Source organism: Macrobrachium nipponense, chromosome 6 (genome assembly GCF_015104395.2).
Source record: "Macrobrachium nipponense isolate FS-2020 chromosome 6, ASM1510439v2, whole genome shotgun sequence".
Taxonomy (NCBI): Eukaryota; Metazoa; Arthropoda; class Malacostraca; order Decapoda; family Palaemonidae; genus Macrobrachium; species Macrobrachium nipponense.
The window spans coordinates 94013657-94036564 of record NC_061108.1 but is presented as its reverse complement, the minus strand read 5'-3'; the positions used below and the strand labels follow the sequence as shown (position 1 = coordinate 94036564).

General features: G+C 36.8%; 1 protein-coding gene across 1 annotated transcript; it reads right to left on the bottom strand.

The window, feature by feature from the left end:
• Positions 1–2424: 2424 nt before the first annotated feature.
• On the bottom strand, positions 2425–22378 carry LOC135216916 (collectin-10-like). Its single transcript, XM_064252461.1, has 6 exons — positions 22323–22378; positions 14727–14907; positions 14416–14557; positions 13893–14011; positions 8100–8214; positions 2425–4720 (listed from the first exon to the last, which is right to left on the bottom strand). The coding sequence occupies exons 2-6, from the start codon at positions 14868–14870 to the stop codon at positions 4566–4568; spliced, it is 675 nt and encodes a 224-aa protein (XP_064108531.1). The 5' UTR covers positions 14871–14907; positions 22323–22378; the 3' UTR covers positions 2425–4565.
• Between the last annotated feature and the right edge of the window lie 530 nt (positions 22379–22908).

The following is a 22908-nucleotide window of genomic DNA, read 5'->3' as shown; positions in this document are numbered from 1 at the left end:
ATAAAGGTTTCAGATTCAATTTCTCTTTGATTTTTTATTGCCTCCAACAACTCAAAAATGCTCATGCACAAGGCTGTCGAAGTATATTGCATACATCAATGCTGCAAGTGACTGCACAAACATGCAAGCTCCACGCACTGGTGAAAATGTTACCCGGGATCATGAAGAGAAGCCTCGCCATGCACCCTACCACCCTCGTTAGATTTTAAAAGTCATTCTTTGTAGCCTGATAGATTTGCGTCAGACCCTCGAGACGTAAAACCATCTTTTTTTTTATCCTTTAATCAGTTAATGTATTCATCTCATACACATGGGTTTATTCATTAACACTCTGCGTCAACAAAACCTCTATTTGCTCAGTTCTCCGAGATAATTGCTTAAGATAGGGATGACATACAAATGCGGACCAGAAGTTATATACCCGGGGACAAACATGTGAAACTTTTCAATAGCAGTTAGTATAAGGGCTTTGGCAAAGCATTAAGCTGTGCTTAATAAGGTTGCAGACTTACCTACACCGCTTCCCTACCTCAGCCCTCAACACAGATCGCGTAAGCAAGAGATTTGGCATAATATCTACTCCATCTGCTAAACTCATAGACCAAACGCATTGTTAACCTCACCCAACCCCGGCCATGTTCACTCAGAAGGGATAATGGGAATGAAATACTATCACTTGGATCACTGCTGGGTCGGGAAATTGGGTTAAACTGGAAGGCATGCTGGGCAGTAGATCTACCCAAGGTATATATACCCAGCTAAAAACCGCAGGTATAGGGTGTAATTAGGTCTATATATTTTATGATTGAAAGACCTGGGTTCAATCCCCATGGGTGTCAGAAATTTATTTCCGTTCCACTAATGTTTGTGTTAATTACTCAATCCTATATATATATATATATATATATATATATATATATATATATATATATATATATATATATCAAGTTTTTTCTTCCATTTCTTGAAGTGCTAATGCACCCATGGCTTCCATATTTTACCAGCAAATCTTCAAATATCCCCAATAATTTATAATTTTTCCAGTCTTCATGGAAGGATAAACAAAGCTACCATATTTATTCATTTCTAAGCTGACAGCCTGTTTCATCTACTAATCGATGGTCTTCCTCAGGGCTACTCTAGACTCGCAAAGGAACTACATTCTAATATAATTATAGCAGAGTACACACACATTTTTACCACATTTTACTGTTGAATATGTTGCTCTACGTCCATATAGTAGATGACCTTGCGGTTTATGGTGAGTGGCCGATTTCACCGGTTCTGTTAGTAAAGGATTGGTTGAGTGTCCCTGGTAATTAAATCTTTGTAAATTTCCAAATACCTTCTCCAAACACATGAAATTATTTAGACGCTTGGAGGCCTCAGACCTATATAAAGATGGCGTTGACCTCTCGGTATGGAATAGGATAGAATTAAGGCCAAAGGCCAAGCCCTGGGAACTATGAAGTCAATCAGCGTTGAAAGCGAAATTGATAGTGTAAAGTACTGAAAGGTATAACAGGAGAAATCCTCGCAGCTGCATTAAGAAGCAATTTTTAGAGAGGGTGGAAAGTCTAATGAAAGAAAGAGAACATGAAAAGAGGTACGGTAAAAGAAATGAGAGGTTGCAGCTATGGGCGTAACGAACCCTGCAAAGACCCTAAAGTAATGCCTACAGTGCACAATGTTAGGTGCACGGGAGGCACTACCCCGCTACGGGGGCGGGCCCCCTCAGTATGCCCTTGACCTTCGCCATGCTCTGTTCGTCAGCGTCATTGATGGCAGATGGATTCCAAATATGAAGCCTCTGTTTCATATAGTTTTAAAACAACAGCCAAGATTAAAGCCTGCATTGAACCTTGAGCTGTAATTTTGACCTTGGTCTTAAACCAACTGAACTTCAGAAACCTGAGCAGACCATGCATGTCATATGGGAAGTCTACTCATATAGTTCAAAACTAGATTAGTACTTTACTTTCATCCAGCCCCTGAAGGTAGAGGTTTACATATCTCTTCCGATTTCAAAATGTAGTGACCAGTTCTTGATAGTTATGAGGTCAATTATTGGTGAAATTTTCATAAAAATCCTGTCATAACATTCTGCAGAATCACGCAAACAAACCACGGCAAACTATAAGTCCGGCGTCTGTGAAGAAAGTACTAATGCGAGATGTTAGATAGGAAGAGAAAAAGCAAAAAGCTGTATGTTGTATATTTGCTGCAACAGTCAGTTGCCGAGTAAAACGATTAGGTTCTTATCGTCTGTGCAGAGCAAGAATACTCAATACTATGAGATCTAATAATGACATATTACTGTGGATTTACTTTTCCATTTTATTGACTCATGTGATTATAAGTTCTCTTTAAATGAGGATCTTATCTTGTTCATTTGAAACAGTAAAGGAAACAAATATGGTTTCAATAAGTTTTATTACCTAGTACAAGTGAAACAGTTCATAGCTAAATACTATAAATGCGACAATAGTACCAACTACTTTCCTAGTACATGATTCAATCTGCTTCAGGTTTCCAAACAAAATATCCTTCTTGCTGCATGAGAGTGCTGTCCCACAGAAGTTGATTGTAAGCGGAACTGAAAAGCTCTTTGTCTGATTCATAACCTAAGCTGATCGATAACAGAAAGGAATTCTAGTAAAAAAAAAAAATAAATAAAAACAGACGATACAAAAACCTCGTGATAATTTTATTTTATATAATTTCTCTCGGAAATAGTATGCTATTTAAACAGTACCACTGAGATCACGAGTCCCAATCACGTACACGTGCAGTACAGAAGAACATGCCATTACAAGTGTTCATTGATTAATGGAATGGAATACAAAATTTAGGCCAAAGGCCAAGCTCTGGGACCTGTCAGGTTTTTCAGCGCTCAAAGGGAAATTGAGAGTAAAAAGTGTGACAAGGCTTAACAGACACAAAACTCCGATAGTAAGAAGAGAATATGCAACAATTGTAGTAGCTTACCTTTGTGTACTAAAACAAACCAAAAAATCAGATTATTTTTTCTCTACAAGAGATGGTCTTCGGTGTCTCTTCAGATATTAAAAATTCAAATTTCTTCTTCGTGTAGATAATTTGCATGGCTGTATTGTCTTGGGTATGCTTATCGTTTCTTTGTCTGAATTATTATGCCTTTACTGAATCTAAACGATGCTCTGTGGCTTCACTCCTCATATGTTTTATATCACACCTTAATGCAGAAAAAAGTTTGCTTTGTTTCTAAACAAAATGTTGGTAGAATTACGCTAGAGCAAGGGGTAGCCATACCACATGTTGGGGATAAATAGATAACTATATAAAACTATAAATACTTTTGATCTTCTTGTATGTGCTCTTCCTAACTATTCATACCTAACAAATAGCACTTAAATGGACTTGAGCAAAGGGGGTATAGAACCATATTGGGTAATTCACTGGGGGTCTGGAGTCATCAAAAGGTTAAGAACCCCTACACTAAGAGCTCCGAGGTAGCTTGAAGATTAATTGACGAGAATTCTGGAGGGGAAGGGACCGCTTAGGTAAGACACGGCACCCTAGGATTGATTGAATTAAGATTGTGAGTCCCTTAGCGGTAAAAGTTCGATACATCATAAAGTTTTCTGTATTTACTAACTATAAAGGATGCAAGGATAAACGAAATTTCATGTACATCAGTGTAAAATGCTTATGGTTAACTTTGTCAGTACTTTTGGGCACTTTCCATTCGGCTTCTTTGCGACTTGATACGTGGAATAAGACTTTAATAATTGAATGCGGGCGAAAATTTACAATAGCGTTTTCGGAAGAGCTACCTCAGAGCTATTAATTTGAGTCTCTACTCTGTGTCGTTTTGCAATCGCAATTTTATACTGTATGAGGCTTTGAAATGACAATTTTTTACTGCGCGAGACTTTCAAATGACAACTTTCTACTGTGTGACGCTTTGATATTACAATTTTTACTGTTAGAGGTTTTAAAATTACAATCTTCTGCATGTATGAGGCTTTAAAATGAAATTTTATATTATTTTCTCCTGTGTGAGGCTTCGAAATTATATTTTTTTACTATTTAGGCTTTAAAGTTAAAATTTTGTAGTGCACGAGGCTTTGAAATTATGAATACTGTGTGAGGCCTTGAAATGAATTATTGAAATTTCTTTTCTAAATGAACTACAGTCGTAGGAGGCCTGGTGTTTCGGACCATCATTTCTGAACGGCCTGAGTATTTGAAAGTCATTACTGAAGCGGTTGTGAGTCTGGCTGTTGTAATCCTCTAAGGAAGGAATCGGTGTACCTCACAGGGTGCACTGTATTCATTACTTAAGGTTCTTTGCAGCGTCCTTTCGGCCCCTAGCTACAGCCCCTTTCATTCCCTTTATAGTTCCTCCGTTCATATTATCTTTCTTCCACCTTACTTCCGACTTTCTCCTAACAATCGTTTCATAGTGCAAATGGGATGCTTTCCGCCTTTACAGCTTGAAAGCCTCCTTGACTCTCAATTTCCATTTAAGCATTGAATTACCTTATAGGTCCCAGCTTTGGCCTTTATATTCCAATTGCAGTTTAAGGAAGAAGCTTTTCGCAGGCGAAAGGGTACTTCTCGTCACATTTAGTTGCCTTCCACCGACTATTTTTATCCCGCTGGAGGACGACACAGTTCTTGTTATGGTCATTAGTCGGTTCGCCAGATTCGAAGTATGCGTAACCTGTGATTGATTCTGCCACGGGATAGATTGCATTTCAGGAACAGATTATTGAGAGAAACGAGGCCACTCATTTATTCTTATCAATGATGCTGAGTGGAGATGTTTCGTTGTTAGATAAGAATTCAAGATAAAAATGGAATATGTTAAAATGAATTCTATACCTAGAGGACTTGGACAAATTATGGCTGGAAAGGCGAGAGATATAGAGATATGAAGGGAGTGTAGGACAGGACAGGAAGATAAGATTTAAGCCAGAGGCCATGCGCTGGGACCAATGAGGTCATTCAACGCTGAAAGGAAATTTGAGAGTAAAGGAGGTGTGAAAGGCGTAACAGGAGAAAAACCTCGCAGTTACACTACGAAAAAAAAAAATTGTTGGGAGATTGTTAAGGAAAGTAAGATGGAAGATAGAGAATATCAACGGAGATACAGTCAAAGGAATGAAAGAGGTTTCAGCTAGCGGCCGAAGGGTCGCTGCAAAGAACCTCACGCACTAACCACCCATCGGGGGATGGGAGGGTAGGGAAGTGGGTTAACATAAATGAAGAGAAGCGAGTGTTTTGAAGTGGTTTCGTCCCGTGAAGAGAATGTAGGAGGAGGAGGAAAAGGAGGAGGAGGAGGAGGAGGAGGAGAGGTTGGAGGAGATTTTAAAAATCGGAAGTCAAAGGAGGAAAGAAGAGAGGGAGATTTATAAGGGGATAAGATTGACCTGATAGCTGGAGTTTTAAAATGAAATTGTCACGTATAAAGTGCCGAGTGTCATGCAAGATAAAGGTGACTGGCACATAACGTGCTATGAGGGGAGATGATGAGTTTTTTTATCTTTCTTTTCAGGTGTACGAAGAACTGATGTATAAACTTTGTAGATGGGACAACTCAAGTACAATGTTTATCTAAGGTAGAATGGCATAGTTAATAATAATAATAATTAATAATAATAATAAACAAAGGGTTGTATTATTGCGCCTTAATCTCAGATAACAACCAAGTCCTTATTTCAAAGTCCAACATTCATCTTAGGTAAAGTGACTTAATAATAATAATAATAATAATAATAATAATAATAATAATAATAATAATAATAATAATAATAATAATAATAATAATGATTGCAGGTCCACAATAATATCGCATGTGAAGTATAAAGTCTTTAATAATAAGAGCTTTCGAACCTTGTACTAGGTTCATCTTCAGTCAAGTGAACTTTATGAATTAAAAAATCCGTCGAAGTAAACTTCTGAACAGGACAATTATTCCACTATGACGAACGCAAATGAAGGAAGCGCTCAACAGCCCAACTAGGTAAATCCGTTGTCGTTGTTCGAATTCCTGTTGGCTATTCTGCTGGAACGTCTTGTGGGCTGTGATGATGCTGCACGGTGTTCCCCTGGCGGCGCGGCTGCAACAATGCTGGACGTCACGTCCCAATTGCTGTAATCTGTCTGAGGGAGGAGAGCAGAAGAGGGGGCAGCATCAGGCGGAGGAAAAACAGAGCTTGTCTTAAAATTAAAATTTTTAACAAAGTTTTTAAGAATGCAAAAATTGACTAATGGGTCTTCCCCAATGAACGACTTGTTACCGTAAAAAGCTTCTAAGTTTATGGCGGCGCCTTCCACTAGTCTTCTTGTTTGGACATTGTTATTTTTAAAAATTATGTTAGATCCATCGCAGTTCGGTCTATGGTTGTTTTTAAAAGCATGGGAGACTATTGCATTGTTCTGTGCATGAAGTGCATATGCTCGTTTGTGTTCCCCTAATCGGGTCGGTAGTCCTCAAAAGGAAGGTGTAGCTATGGGTTTCCCCTTGTCCCCGTACTTGCAAATCTGTGTATGGAGTTTGTTGAAAGGGAAATCTTAAACAGGTGTGATAATACAATAAAACCATTGCTCTGGGTTAGGTATGTAGACGACATATTCGTTGTCATCCGAATAAACGAGCAGAACTTTAACAGATTATTAGAAATAGCCAACAGTATTCTCCCCTCCATAAAATTCACAATAGAGAGAGAAGTAGATTATAAGCTACCTTTTTTGGACGTACTAGTCATTAGAGATCACAATAATTATAAATTTAAATTCTCTGTGTATCGCAAAACAACCAACTCAGAAAGTTACATAAATTTTTATTCTTTCCATGCCAATAACATTAAAAGCAATGTAGATTACTTTGCCCTACGTGCGTTTAAAATATGCGACCCGGAGTTTGTCGATGAAGAAATTCAGCACATACGATCCACCTTCAGAGGACTAAGACACCCCGATCATTTTATTGACAAAGCCATTTCACGAACTAAGAAAGCATTTTATCGTTCTGTTAACAACCCCAAGGAAAAACCCAACAGATTCTTACCCCTCCCATTTAATCCCAACCGTGACAAATTATGTAACTATGTTAACAGTAGCCAGAAATATACTAAAATAGTTTTTAAATACCCAAACACGATTAGGCATAAACTAATTAGAAATAATAACGATAAAAATACTATCATTCCGGGAGTTTTCGAAATCCCCTGTCATGACTGTAAGGAAAAATATTTTGGGGAAAGTGGAAGAGGACTGCCGACCCGATTAGGGGAACACAAACGAGCATATGCACTTCCTGCACAGAACAATGCAATAGTCTCCCATGCTTTTAAAAAACAACCAAAGACCGAACTGCGATGGATCTAACATAATTTTTAAAAATAACAATGTCCAAACAAGAAGACTAGTGGAAGGCGCCGCCATAAACTTAGGAGAAGCTTTTTACGGTAACAAGTCGTTCGTTGGGGAAGACCCATTAATCAATTTTTACATTCTTAAAAACTTTGTTAAAAATTTTAATTTTAAGACAAGCTTTTTCCTCCACCTGATGCTGCCCCCTCTTCTGCTCTCCTCCCTCAGACAGATTACAGCACGGGGGACGTGACGTCCAGCATTGCTGCAGCCACGCCGCCAGGGGAACACCGTGCAGCATCATCACAGCCCACAAGACGTTCCAGCAGAATAGCCAACAGGAATTCGAACAACAACAACGGATTTACCTAGTTGGGCTGTTGAGCGCTTCCTTCATTTGCGTTCGTCATAGTGGAATAATTGTCCTGTTCAGAAGTTTACTTCGACGGATTTTTAAATTCATAAAGTTCACTTGACTGAAGATGAACCTAGTACAAGGTTCGAAAGCTCTTATTATTAAAGACTTTATACTTCACATGCGATATTATTGTGGACCTGCAATCATTATCATCATTTTCGACACTGAAAATTGTGCCCAATAATGATAATAATATGATTGTATCATTGCGCCTTCACCTCAGATTATGGCCAGGTTCATTATTTCAAAGAAGTCACAGAAATGACAGAATGTTCTATAAGGTTGATTAATAGAAGAAACGGTCAAAGTGAAGACTCACTTGATGTTGTATTTACAAAGGTGAGTTCTTGTGCAATATCATCAAGGCCAATCCAGATTTTGTCTTCGCTGCTCTCTGCAGTTACGCGGAAGATGAATTCGTTCTCTTCAATATTCTGAGGATAAACAATAGAACAGCTTATCAACTAATATGACGGACACAGATCAACAGCAAGATGGAAATTGAGTTTTAGTTTTCTGTATGAGAAAACTATTGTGACGACTTCATCTGTCAGTCCGCACGTTTTTATGATCCGCCCTCAGATCCTAAAAAAGGCCGAGACTAGAGGGCTGCAAATTGGTATGTTGATCATCCACCGTCCAATCGTCAAACATACCAAATTATAGCCCTCTATCCTCAGCAGTGTTTGTTTTTATTTAAGGTTAGTTAGCCATAACCGTGAGTCTGGTAACGCTAAGGACAGGCCACCACTGTGCCGTGGCTGAAATCTCCACGGGCTACGGCTCATAGAGCATTATACACTACACAGAAAACCAGATTCGGCGCATTTTGTTGTTGTTTCAATTGTGCCCTCTTTATTTGAGCTGATTTGGGCATCTGCATGTACTCCACGTAGATAATAGTTTATCAACCGACGCCATCTACTGACGATTTTATGAAATACGGACTGAAACGTCCTAGAAGTATACACGACTTAAAACTTTTCATATTTATAACAGGGTTTGGTAGGTTTGATATTTTTTATGATAAGTAAAGTTTGTCATGACATAAATTGTTTTGTGATGGCAAGATAAAGCTTTTAGCCATATAGAAAGGTTTGTAAGCGGGTCCCTGTTTACATGTAATAAACAGTATCAAAGAGAAAGGGTATACAGTAAAACTGCCTCAAGTTAAAAAAAATTTTACACCTCGCGCGAACAGTGTAGAGTGCCGGCAAGTGTGTTTGTGGAACCATGAACCATGTCGCAGGAGAGATCAAGGAATTGGAAGCACTGTAAACACGATCTAGAAAGTAAATGTGTGTTATGGCAAGTTTTAGAGGAACGGTCACAGGTATCTGCTTAGAAGGTAATTGGGAACACAATCCAGATCTTTCTTAAATCATATGGCAAAGTTATTTAGAATAATTTTACTATCCCATGAACAATAAATGATAAGAAGTAACTCAGGATTACAAAGACTTGAAAAACGACATCAACATCAGGATTTTTCGTGCTGTTAACAGTTTCTTATTATCAGCTAATAAACTACATTCAAAGATCTAGAATTTTCATTTGTTCCAGAAAAGGTTCTTGTAGTTACAAATATACTAAATGTCATTTAACTTCAGGGTGACTCCCAGCAATGTTCTGGTACTTCAGCCTAAAGAAAAGACATCATGGTGTATATACGTGAATCCAGGTTGATCATCAATTTAGCTTTTCTTAATTTCCATATTGATGGAAGGAGCTAAAATCTGAACAAGAGCCTTAATCACATTACTAATTTGCATTAATTTCAAACATTATTGAACTTTGCAACTACGTTTTATCTTTTCCAAATGTTATTAGACTTTAACCAGGTTTTTTTCTTTTCTCTTTTTTTTAAGCTATGGTTCTGAGAATATAATGACTTACTTGGATTTCTATCATTCTTAGAGAATGATCAGAATTGCAAATTAAAAAAGGTGCTCGCCCCAAGTTAAAAATGCACTAAAAAGTATTTCTTTACTAAAAACGGTTGGTTTTTCATTCATTTCTTTGTGTTCCCCACAGAGTAAGTTGACAAGCTCCATAAATCCTTCGATATTCATAAGTAGTTTATTGTTTCTTTTCTTTTTTAAGCCACATTTGTAACTTTAGGTAATATGCTGTATGTTAAATCAAAACGTTGGCTGAAGTAATAATGATAATAAACAACCTAATACATAACATAGGTCTAGGCTTAAAATCAATGCCATAAACATTGTAAACTGACAAAAACGATATGAAACATGTAGGTCTATATGCCATCTTTTATGATCCGGATATTTTGAAATGAGATATTTCCCCAAGAGAATGGACAGCATATTAGGCATGATTTATGGTATACATGTGCCAATCCTAAGCCAAACGAATGCCCTATTCAGGGATATGAGTTTAAAAAAATTGGAAAAGAGCACATCATAATTGGTCCTTTTTTTTATCAATAAGCTAAATTAATATAAAGAAAATCCACGATTATAATACACCACTTTCTAGCATACAGATATCGAAACTTATTCGGGTATAATCAGTTGAATCACTTCAACTAATGAAACTGCCTAATACATATTTGCAGTTGTTTTCTCAAAAAAAAAAAAAATAAATAAATAAAAACTCGTTACACATGACTAAGTTTACATTAATTTAAGTCAGTCTTCATCCTAAGATTTCACAAATTAACCAAATTTTACTAACTTATATATATAATTACAAAGGCAAATTGAAGATTGCTGGACCTAAAGAATGAATGCAATGTGTTACGTCATCTGCTGTTGACAAAATCGGTTCTTAATTGAAAGTGGTGTGCGGATTTAGCACATGGAATGGGAATTTTATTGACACAAGCGACTCCGCAAACATCGAGATGGCGTCAATCTTCTAAATATTCAGAGTTGTAAGTAAATATTTCGAAAGCGTCATGGAGGTATGTGTGCACGGCGTAGAGCCAGACTTTCATTAACCTCTGTTTAATCTTAAAATATGACCTTAATTTCTAACTTTGGAGAAAATACTTACTTCAAAAGGAGAGTAGATGTCTCGAGCTCTTGCTCTCACCACAACAACCCGTGACTGGTGCCCATCTCCGGTGTCAGGACGTGTTAAAGTACTTTTTCGGAGGGTGGATCCACACGCGGTGGAATCTGGATCAGCTAGTCCAGTCGGTTGTTCCCCCTATTTCTCGAAAAGGAAGCCTGGAATGATACTGAGAGGGAAGGTTTGCTTACATTTGAAAGCTGTATCATATCCTACATAACGACAGATTACACGGTTTGTGATGATATGCGACGCTGAAAGTATGATAATAATTGTTTTATGGCCACAGTATTCGTATTTTGCGATATAAAACAGTATAGGCACTGAACAGTCATAGTACTCAACTAGGGCATTACAACCCAGACTGTTTACCATTTCCTCTTCCTGCCAGGGGATAAAGTAAACGACCGAACGGCGACATAGAGGCCACCTTCCCATAAAAGTATTTTAACCCTTTCAATGACTCAGAATAAATATCAGTCAAGAGCTAGCGTCCGTCGAAGCAACACCTCGAGACCTCTACTTTCCTCTTGAAGTAAGTGTTTTCTCGGAAGGCACAAATAGCAGAAGTAATAAGACTGAAAACATTTTTACTCAAAACCCAGCAATACCTGTTGCCAGTTTGTATGTGATTACCCTCCAAACTGGGGATAAGACTTATGCAAAGCCGTGGAAATAAATTAATTTAGCGTATCTGTTTGTAATATATATACATGAATATTAGAGAAATTTTATCATTATTGCATTACTAAGACAGCTAGAAAAAAAAATATATAGACTTAACGGAAAGTCCTAGCAAAAAATTCCAAATTTTTGTCATAATTCACTAATCGGTCGTCTACTCGCCGATGTTGGCAGTCAGGTGTAGCTACAATCAAGGTACGTATATAGAATAAGGGAGAGACTTATTCTATATACCTTGGCTACAATAAAGCTGAAAAATTGTTCCCGCAACGGCTTCGCTGTGACCAAATTCTCACGATTTTCAAGTGGAATTTGGAGTATAATTACAAATAAGCATTGTGGAGTTTCAGTTATGATGGCAGTAAGGATAAAACCACCGATTACAAGGTAAAAATGTATTTCAGTTCAAAACATGACCTCGGGAATAAGACTTTTCATATTGCGCTGATTACAACTACAATCTTGAGTAATATCAATAAACGTTACATATATACGCAAATATTGTTCAAATATTTTACGAAGACTTCACATGCCCATTTTAGTTCATATAGCGGTTTCATATATCTCATTTTGTTGACGAAACTTCAATCTTTTGAATGGTAAGCTAAAAGTTGTAATTGTATTGTTGTTTCCCCCATTAAATATCGAGTGAAAAAAGTGGCCTTTTTCGAGTGAACATGTCGCCGTCCGGTCGTTTACCTATGCACTGTAGGCATTACTTTTAAGGTTTTTTGCAGCGTCCCGTCGGCCCCAGCTGCAACTCCTCTGATGCTTGTTACCATACCCCCTTTCATAGCTTTCTTCCACCTTACTTTCCACCCTCTCCTACGTCCTGACATTTGTTTCACCGTGTACCTGCGAGACCTTCTTCCTGTTAAACCTTTTGCTCTTAATTTCCCTTTCAGCGCAGAATGGCCTCATAGGTCTCAGCGGTTGGCCTTTGGATTAAATTTTATATTTCAGTGCCAATTCAATTCAACTCTGGAGAAACTAGACTGTTTGATTTTTTTAATCACAATCTGATTACGGTTTTGTTGGCTTTGTCCTAGTCACCTAGTGGAATGTGAGGATGATGATGATAGTAACAATGACGTTGATAATTATTTGAAGTTAAATCAAACTGATTTCTGTTAACCGCCATAAAAACTTGACAAAACATGAAAGCTTTGCTACATTTGTTCCTGAGGAGATACTTTGTGTACGGTCCTGTTGCAAAAGTGCCAGACTAATACATGTGCCTACGTCTGTTCTATGATAGCTAGCAAGCAACTTTCACCTAAAAGATGAAGATATCATCAGTGGACAGATTTAACTTCCTAGGATATAGAAGCAGTTTTTGCAGGTAAAATTACAATAGATTTAATACGTACACCCACCACAACTGAAATTTATTTCAGTGAAAATAATTTTATATTAGATACACCAGATTTCAGAGCAGTGTTTGCAAAGGTCAGGTATTATTATAGAAGTGAAGCAACATCACTTCAAGGAAATATATTCTATAACATTCAGAATCTGGGAGTACTTAGATTTCGGTTATTTTCCAACACACAAAGTGGACAAAAATCACAAAACCCAATGTATAGTGTGTTCAATCCTGCCAAAGAATTTGCAGAAAAGAGGTAAAGATAATTCAAAAGGGGACAAACTATATACGTTTGAGACCAATATGTGAAGAAGCCCTCTTGGTATCATTCATAGTCTTGAAGTATATCATGCCCATAAAGTATACAAGGAGTAAGTCACACCTATCAAGTATACAACAGTCTCTGAAGGAGTTGCGCAGTTGGAACTTCAAAAGCATAAGGCTAGAGAAGATAGTATGAAATTAAAGTAAACTTGGGGAATTAATATTTTCAGGAATTCCAGACAGGGTTGTTCTATTTACACGGCAAATCAGTAAAACCACATTTCACTGAAAACCAGGTAAGGAGTTGTCAATATTGCTAGGATTAAGTATAACATTGACAGAATCACTATTTTCAAGGTAGAATATTAGCTTAATATACCTAACTGATGTACAGAGTGTGGTCCTCTTTTGGTAAAAAAAAAACCTATGTGCTAGGGAGTGCAGTCAGAAAATTGAGTGGGTTTAGTTTTGAAAAGAGCAAATATAGAGGTAAGAGAGTGTCGCTGGTGTTGAAGTGAACTCTTGGATAAAAACCTCTGAATGAAAATTGATAAGTCGAGCAAACATGAAGGCTTAACGGAAGTAAAAATAGTTAGAATTTGGTTGGATACAGATCACTAATGGAGAGTATGTATGTAAACTGCTAGCATACATGGAATATGTAGTACATATCAATATCAAAATATAAAAACTTGCACTGACATTTCAGTATTAGAACACATACAAGTTGCTACATAAATTTTTTCAAGTTTCCATCCCTACCTTTGGCACTGCTAATATAGCTCCAGCATCTTGGCAAGTTTGTTTTGCGTCTTTAAACTCCTGTTTTGCAGACTGGAATTCATACACCTTGCGGAAATCAGGGGACCTAGCCACAGAATCTGTTCAAGAGGACCCGAAAAATGAACACACTCGCTTTAGAGAGAAAGGTAAAGTGCTTATGACAACTGTTTTAAAGAAGACTAATATATGTAACAATGATTGGGAATACGGAATATTTTGTGCCAACTTAGATATATATAACCGTGTCGAGTTTTAGTCATAGTAATGTCAGCAGATGCAAAATTTGAACCTGCTACCAGAGGAGTGGGAAGTGACCTTAAACATACTCTGTTAACATTCGAAAAGTAATATAAGCCAAGACTGCATTATGATCCTCCAGCAAGTGACAGTTATTGTTTGAGCTCATTGGAATTGAAAATAGTTTAAACCTTTAATGGAGTTTTTTTTTAATGATTTCGTTAAGTTGGTTAAAAGATTATCATATTACATAATTGATTCTTACCATCCCAAATCACCTTGAAACCAGTGTCATCCACCATGCCCAACGAACTGTTGAGCTTTTTGTAGGTACGACACCGGTTATCGCTGTGGAAGCAAACGCCTCCACAGTTGCCTAATGTTAGACACATTATAGCACAGTGTTTCTGAAAATAAATCGACGTTTTATTTATAAAATTTTAAACATTTAAACACCTGAGTTGTACGTTCATAACAACTGTAAAGTTAATTGTAAATGTTAATATGTGGTATATGATAAGACACAGTGTGAGACCAAGTCAATTAATGTAGTTTGCATGATGAATAGTATCTTACCAGACTTCTAGCTGTCGTAGTGGTCAAGGGATCAAGTACAGGGCAATAGTCCATGCTCTGTCGACGGAATAGCATGCTAATGGGTGATGTCTCTCGCCAAAAGAGGATTGCCAGTAGAAAAAACATTCTCAGATTATTCTTCATGATTCTTGTAAAACTTCCTTAAAATGAATGACCTGACCTGTATCGTGAAGACAAGATAACATACTTAAGTAAATGAAACACTACTAAATTAGTTGTTACTTGTTAGTCCTAGATAATCTTACAATGCAAATGTTATTATCAAAGACAATACACGAGCCTTTGGTTATTATGGAGTACTGCGTAGTTGGTTGTGCCACCACCAGGACAGCATTGCTTGCAGTGGCAGAGCCTTGTGGGTAAGATGCCATTTTCAAACCGACTTTAACCGAGAAACCGCGGGGCGGCGGGAACCGAATAGTCGCTTCGTGTGTTTGCAATTTTGTTTCGTTCATTATCTTCATAATGGTATGTTGTGCAGCTTATACTTGAAGAGATTGGCGTAGGAATTTTTCAAGAGAAAATGGAATAACATTTCAGAGGTAAGGAAAGCGTACTGAATTTTATTTACCCAAACTTTTGTGCTAATTTTTTTGGTAGTCATATGAATGCCTTGTTAATCGCAGATACGTTTTTTCCGTTACCTTGTTTTATAATTGCAACGCATAAGCGCATTGGCGATTGCCGTTTAGAAATCAGAGCATCATTATTCTTCTATAGGGCACAAAATACAAAGTAAAGAAGATCCTGTTCGTTAGTAAAAATGCTAAGTAATAAAGCCCGATTGGCTACTGGTCTTTTCAACATGTGACTGTGATACCTGAGGACACCTGCTGTATTTTGTCAGTCATTAAGAATTCTTTGCAATAGGTAGGTCTGCAGGCCACTGCCTGTGGTATCAGTTTTAGATATGAAAAGGCAGCTGTAGAGTTGGATGACGAAATGCATTTCAACCAACGCAAGTTTCTCAACGAAATCCCGAGACGTCTCACTTGGTGAGAGTATTTCAGGACGACGTAAACAGTCTGTAGAAAATTCTGTTATTCAGTTCAGTGTAAAACTATACTCTGTTTTTTTCCATCTGTCCATCCGCCTGTGGTGTTTTTGTATGGTAATACTGCGTCCCGGGCTGTAGATAGTTACATTCAGCTGACAGTCAACGATTATAATAATATCCTATTTCGAATATTAACGGTGTAATTCGCATACAGTAAATTATTAAAACACTTTTCAGTTAAAAATGTACACCCAGATATCCTTTTATTTACCTAAAATTTACACATAGCGTAACTATCTAAAGCCCGGGACGCAGTGTTACCATACAAAAACACCACAGGCGGATGGACAGATGAAAAAAAAACAGAGTATAGTTGTATATTTCATGTGTCAAATACTATATGGTCGCCTAGGCTACACCTTGGCCTATGCCCTTAAAGCTTAAACTACTAATTTGGAAAGTTACTGTAGTAGGCTATCATTTAGAATTTATTCTACATAAAACTTAATTTCGAATATATAAAAAAAAATTCTTTCTAGTATACCGAGTAATCATACCAAAGAAAAAATAGTTTTTAAGATTGGTAACAACGTGTAAACGTTTTAGCTAAGCAAACTATCGCTAGGCCTATACATAATGATTCCGCAATTTTGTTATCCTTTTGAGAACAGTTTTATTCCACATAAATCAAAACTACATGCTTATGGTAGTCCTTATTAAACAGTATGCTTTAAGTATCGTAACAATAAGGAAAAGATTCTTGACCAAAAAACCCTTGACTTATATTTGATTCCCCATGTACTATTTTTATTGTTTCATCCTTTTATGTAGTGGTACAACATGGGTGGTTGCTCTGGAAACAAACTTCCACAAGAAGCAAATAAACTAATAAGCTTCTTATGTTCAATCAGCGCCTAAGTGGCGTTATTGGTATGGTCTTAACCTGCCACCTCGGTGCCCGCTAACCATTCTGCCCTATAAAGGCAAAACGCATCAACTCCAAAAGTGCAATTTTTGAGATTTTTATATCAAGAGGATGAAATTACAGACAGTGTATATAATTCACAAGCAAGTCACATTACTAAGGTGCGAGAAGCTCGGAATACCTACAATGAAGACAAAGAAAAAGAATGGAACTCAACGAGCAGAGTTTATGCTGTAGATCTACAGAAAGTTCTATTGTTGCCAATGATTAACGGCCTAAGGAGTTGTATATTCACTCCTCGCCTTTTAGTTTTCAATGAAACTTTTGCCAGCATAAAGGGAAAAGAATCAAAGGAAGGGAAGACGGCTACAGCAAAAGACAAACATTATGCAGTACTCTGGGATGAATCAACTGCAGGAAGAAACAAAGAACATATAACTAATGCATATCTGTCTCTTATCCAGAAGGAAAGAGATGGAAATGACTTTGTGTTCTGGGCAGATAATTGTGCAGCACAGAACAAAAATTGGAGCTTATATAATGCCATGGTAATTCTTGTCAACTCTGATAATGAAGTTAATAGCATAAATTTTAAATATTTAACCGCAGGCCACACATTCATGGCTGCCGATGGTATACATGGCCATATTGAAAAGTCCCTGAGGAGACAAGGAGATATATACGATTATGAAGACCTGAAAATGGTCATTCAAAACTCTGTCAAGTGACTAGAAACCCTTGATATCAACAAGAAGGATTTCTTTTTCAAGATACCAGCAATCAATAAACAGAGAAGAACAAGGTCACAAGAAGAAACAGACATACCATACTTAGAAACTCTTGTAGACGTCAAGTTTGAGAAAGGGGCAATAGGATTTCATTATAAGACAACTTTCAGCATGGATAATTATCAATTTTGCAACTTCATAAAAAAAACTGTTGAACTATCAAGTGAACTCCTTAAGACTCCCCTGGATAATTGTCCCAGGGGTTTATCTTCAGTGAAGAAGAAAAACATTGTGGAGAAGCTTGTATGCAAAATGCCTAAAACCAGAAGAGGATTCTGGATAAATATGCCCGAAAACTCTAGGAGCGAAGATTTGCTGAAGAGTCATATATGTTGATCTGAAATAAAATTAGACTGTTTTTCCTTGAGATCCAAAATTAGTGGATAATTTTCAGGTTAATTTCCAGAAAAGTAAGGTGTCATAATTTTTTTCTTATTACTAATACTGCAATCATTTTGAGTGTTATTTCTTTGAGTTTTAGAAAAGGAAATTTTTCAGGAATAATCTTAGAATGCCAAGTCAGACTGTAGCATTCAAGTAAAATCTAATTTTGGATTAATTTTCTATAAAATGTATTGTGCAAAACTGAAGTTTATTAGTTTTATTTCAAAGTTATTCTATTTTTTTTTCTCTTGCCTCTCATTGAAAAAGATATGAATTTTTGTTCAATAAATAATAAATATTCTTTACCAGAGTCCAATATTTTTGTTTTAATAACCAAGAGCCTTACCTTTAAATGCCATATATTAAATTTCATCACTAAAACATGAGAAAAATACATATCACGTAATTATCTAATAACATAGTAGCCAAGGTTTTCAGAGCAGAACGCATCATGTCCACACTAGGACAAAGTTAGTCTGCTTTGGACAGCGAATTTGGGTATTAGTTAAAACATTTTGTGAAATTTAATGCAATAAAATACTCCTACTAAGGTTAACCCATATGTTGACCAAATTACAATATGCAGATAAAATTAGCAAAAGAATTATGATGAATCAAACCTCTATCATTGATTTTCTCAAAACAGATTTTGGAATTTATGCGTTTTGCCTTTTGAGGGCAGCATTGAAATGTAAGGGTTGAGTATTTTCTGGTGTTAGAAGTTCACTCTCGACGTGGTTCGGCAGTCACATAAAGCCGTTGGTCCCGTTGCTGAATAACCACTGGTTCCATGCAACGTAAAAACACCATACAAACAAGGACAATCTCCCAATATTCGCATGTTCCACCCAGTTTTTCAACATGACGGGGTAAACAAATGTTTTAAACTTGCGAGGTAATAGTTTAATTGCTTTTCGTGCCGCTTATAACCAAGACCGCCGGTGGTCTTGTTATAACCGTACTGTCCTCGTGTCATCTTTATCGGAGGTATGCATATCTGTTAACATGACTTTCCGCTTGGAGGTACTTAAAGTGCTTATGTGTATAAAAATATGTACCACTCGGAATGACATTGTACAATACAATAATAAATTCCGATAATAAATTCTTAGCATTCGAAAATAAGTCGCTCAGAAGAATATTACGAATTAATTGGAGTAATAGGATATCAAATCACAGAATCAGAGCGGAACGGGGGTGCAGCAGGTCGATGAGTATGTTAGGTTTTCACGCTGGGAGAGGTTAGGCTATGTGTCTAGAAGACAAGGAATAGTACGAGGTAGAGGTAGGCCAAAGGAGACGTGGTTGAGGACAATCAGGTGGGAAGCTGGGTGTTGGTGAGGTCTTGAGGAGTTAGCCCAGGACAGAATGTGGTGGAGTGAGTTCGTTTGTAGTGACAATTCGATCGCTAACGCTAAGTTAATTAACTAAGATCTTTCGAAGTGCCGCTAGATAATGTTCCATCTAGTTTAGTGTTCCAACACAGGTAAACATGATAATATTGTCAGTGTATGCCTCTCCTTGGTGAATTTTGTATTTCTGACATGTTGACCATTTTTTTGTGTGTGTGATTGTTTTGCTGGCGTGGCAGTAATTTCTTTTTATTTAAAGGTTCCCCCAATGTATCGTTTCAAAGCCTTAGCATAGAACAAATGTTCTTGCTAAACTTACCTCTTGTCGGTTTATTTACAAGACCCATAGCATATTTTGCGAAACGTGTTTTTCAAGACTTTTCTTAAGCAATGCCCTCAGGAATACCTAATCAACTAGTCATGCTAAACGTAATGCAGTTTGTTAAACAAATGCCCTTAAAAATGTTAGGAAGCAGGTAGGCCTAGAGGCGTTGTTTTCTCAGCTGATTAAACGTTATGCTCATCTCGCGATAAACACTGGTTACTTTACCCAGTTCGACGATATAAGAGAAACTTTGCCATTGAATATCCCAACATATTTTAGTTATATGCTTCATTTATAGATACTGTACTATACTGTGTGACAGCAAAACATACGGGAAATAATCTAACATCCTGCTGACCAAAGAAAAACATAGAATTACCTTATCAATCATTTTGATCACAAAAAGACAGAATCACGTTATCAGTTACTTTTTCTCGTAATGTATATGAACTTAATGTTAATGGCAATTAAATGAGAAAATGTGAGTGTCCGAAAGGGTGAATAAGTTTCCTCAGTGATGTTAACTCAGAGTATATATCTTAGAGCAGCGTTTCTTAACCAAGGGTGCTAGCATCCCCCGGGGGCTGAAATCAACTTCAGGGGGTGCTGGGGAAGGTGACATATGTGGCGGTAAAACATCAGTGTTTCTGTAGTGAAGGAATACGTTTGGACAAATGTATTTTTAAAGCATTTTTTAAATTTAATAAACGCATTGATGAGTATTTTTTATTGAGTTTGTCCATGATCTTTCCTTTATTTTCTTATTGTTTTTGCCAATGCTGTTGCCATAATTACTGCTTTTGTTTTGGAGAATGGACCAAATATACGATCAAGATGTACTGCACTTCTCACTTGTCTTTACTTTATCCTTGTAGTAACTAAGTGTTAAACCAATGGTTGGGAGTGCTGGACTACTTAGGCCTGACCAAAAGGGTTGCTGAGGTCGAAAAAGGTTAAGAACACTGCCGTCGAGTGACACGAGTAAAGTCACAAGGGAAAAGATGTGGCCAAAAAAGTCATAGGAAAATAAATTTCAGTTTAAATAGAACAAACAGTTGCTGTAATGATTGTTTAAAGTGTAATCAGACAATATATGAAAGGAAAAGATCTAGCAGAAAAGTTCACAGGAAAATAAGTCGCAGTAATGATTTTCAAAATTTTTTAACTGACAACAGATGAAGTTCGTGTACTAACAACATCATATGTCATTCAATAAATGCAAGATAGGGATTTGCTAGGGTTCTCAAAAAAGAAACAAAACAAAAATAAAGAGAGTAAAGTGAGAAGAAAACAAATGAATATGGAAACGTAATATATATATATATATATATATATATATATATATATATATATATATATATATATATATATAATTCCTTTTTTTATACAAGCACCATTGTAAATCAGGGAAATTAATGCCGAGTGGCGGTCAACTATTTGCAGTAGCATTATATCGGTTTCTTTGTAGATTTAACCTTCAGATGGCAAAATGAAATCAGATTATAACAAAAATATTTGACTTGAGAAGCATATTTGTGACTAATTTCAAAACATAACCTCACAGAAGTTGTGCATTGAAATCCTCGATTATGATGAAATTATATTAGTAAAGAAAAAGACTAGTATAAATTATATCATTTTGTAAAAAAAAAAAAAAATTCTATTGTGTCCTGCCATTCCCATAAATATTTATTAGTCAAAAACTTCTGTGGGAAGGCTTATTACCTAGCAACATATATGTAATCTTATCCCTCTAACCACATGATACCCTTTTTCAGGAAGACACGCCCCATCGAGGTTATTCTGGTCTGACGGTCAGGGAACGAGAGCACACGCCAAATTAAGGTCGGTTGAATCTAACTGCAATATTCCTGGATTTTTGTGTATATAATTTTATATATATAGTGTGTGTAAAAAATCTTGTCTGTTACATAAGTGCGATTTGTTTTTATAGTCTGAAATAAGAGCCCACAAACATCGTTTGATATCGGATTCACTATGCCGTGGGAATAACTTGCACCCAGGGGGCATTATGATTTCTAAGTGTTTCTATGCCGGCCGGGATTCGAACCGTGGCCTGGTGCAGAAACAACGAAACTGTGACTGACCGTCTGGCACAATTCTGGCCGGCGCATAAGCACATCTCAGTTATATGTAAACTACCTCCAAGGTATAGTAAATTCGATATTAAACGATATTTTTTGGCTTATATATATATATATATATATATATATATATATATATATATATATAATATATGATATATATATATATATATATATATATATATATATATATATATATACACACACACATATATATATATATATATATATATATATATATATATATATATATATATATTTATATATAATGTGTGTTTATGTGCACGCGCCCGTGTCTGCCTGTCTGTTAACAGTATCTGCATTGTTACTTTTCCCTGTGCTTTACATCTAGTTAATTAGAAAATCAGGAAAAATCTCTTGCTTTCTCTCTCTATGTGTATTTTTTTTAATGATCTGTGTTCATATTTTACATGAAGAGAGAACTTTTTGGCAAAATCACTAAGGGCGTTTAAACCGACCACCCGTTTGGTAGGGAACGTTCTGGTTATTGGGACGTGCTGACATGTAAGAGCTCGTGTTTGTAACTGTAGCATTAGAATGAATTTCGTACATTTAGACATGCACAATTATTTCACTTCATGTAAAATAGACCCAAAACAGATTATAAATGTCAAACAACTTCAGAATTTTCTGACCTCTTGTACCTTGTCCTGAGAAACAACTCTTGAATTTTCTAACCTTTTGTATCTTGTCCTGAGATGCAGATCTTGAACGTTGTCACCTGTGTGTTCTAGCTGTGAGAAGAGCACTTTAATCCTGTACATACCGCGCACGATGGAGGTCGCTTCATCTTGAAGTTCATTGGTTGGCAGGAATTTTGTTGGACCAATCAGACATCACTTCAGCTACTGAGCTTGACGATTGTCGCATGAAACTGTGTGTGAGGAGGTTGATTATTAAATCAATGAGTTTACTCAACGAGCGCCGGTGAAAGGGCCATAACTGCCACGTAGCTCTCCCTCTAATGTTATTTGATAAGTCAACACCAGAGGAAAGAATCGTCGAGTCAGGCCATTCCTCTTTTGCGAACTTTTTCCACCCGTCCTATGAGCACAAAACATGAGTAATGGAAGCCTCTTCATTTGCCTGTTCGCGTGAAGTATCCGCGATACGAGACGCTATTGCCTGATGTTTACCGACACATCCAAAGCTGGGGGCTCCATGCATCTTGTACCTAGCGTCCTAAAAAGCAAAATTTGTCAGGAATTTCTGCTCAGCAACATAATCACTGGACAATATGAGGAAATCTCAATTTGCCTTTCAA

What these genes read in the sequence shown, in the direction of transcription:
- LOC135216916 (XM_064252461.1), bottom strand. Translation starts at nt 14,870, where the DNA reads ATGAAGAATAATCTGAGAATGTTTTTTCTACTGGCAATCCTCTTTTGG. An exon ending in CTACGACAGCTAGAAGTCTG is followed by an intron (nt 14,558 to 14,726) that starts GTAAGATACTAT and finishes ATTTATTTTCAG; the next exon opens with AAACACTGTGCTATAATGTG. An exon ending in CTATATTAGCAGTGCCAAAG is followed by an intron (nt 8,215 to 13,892) that starts GTAGGGATGGAA and finishes GTTTATCCTCAG; the next exon opens with AATATTGAAGAGAACGAATT.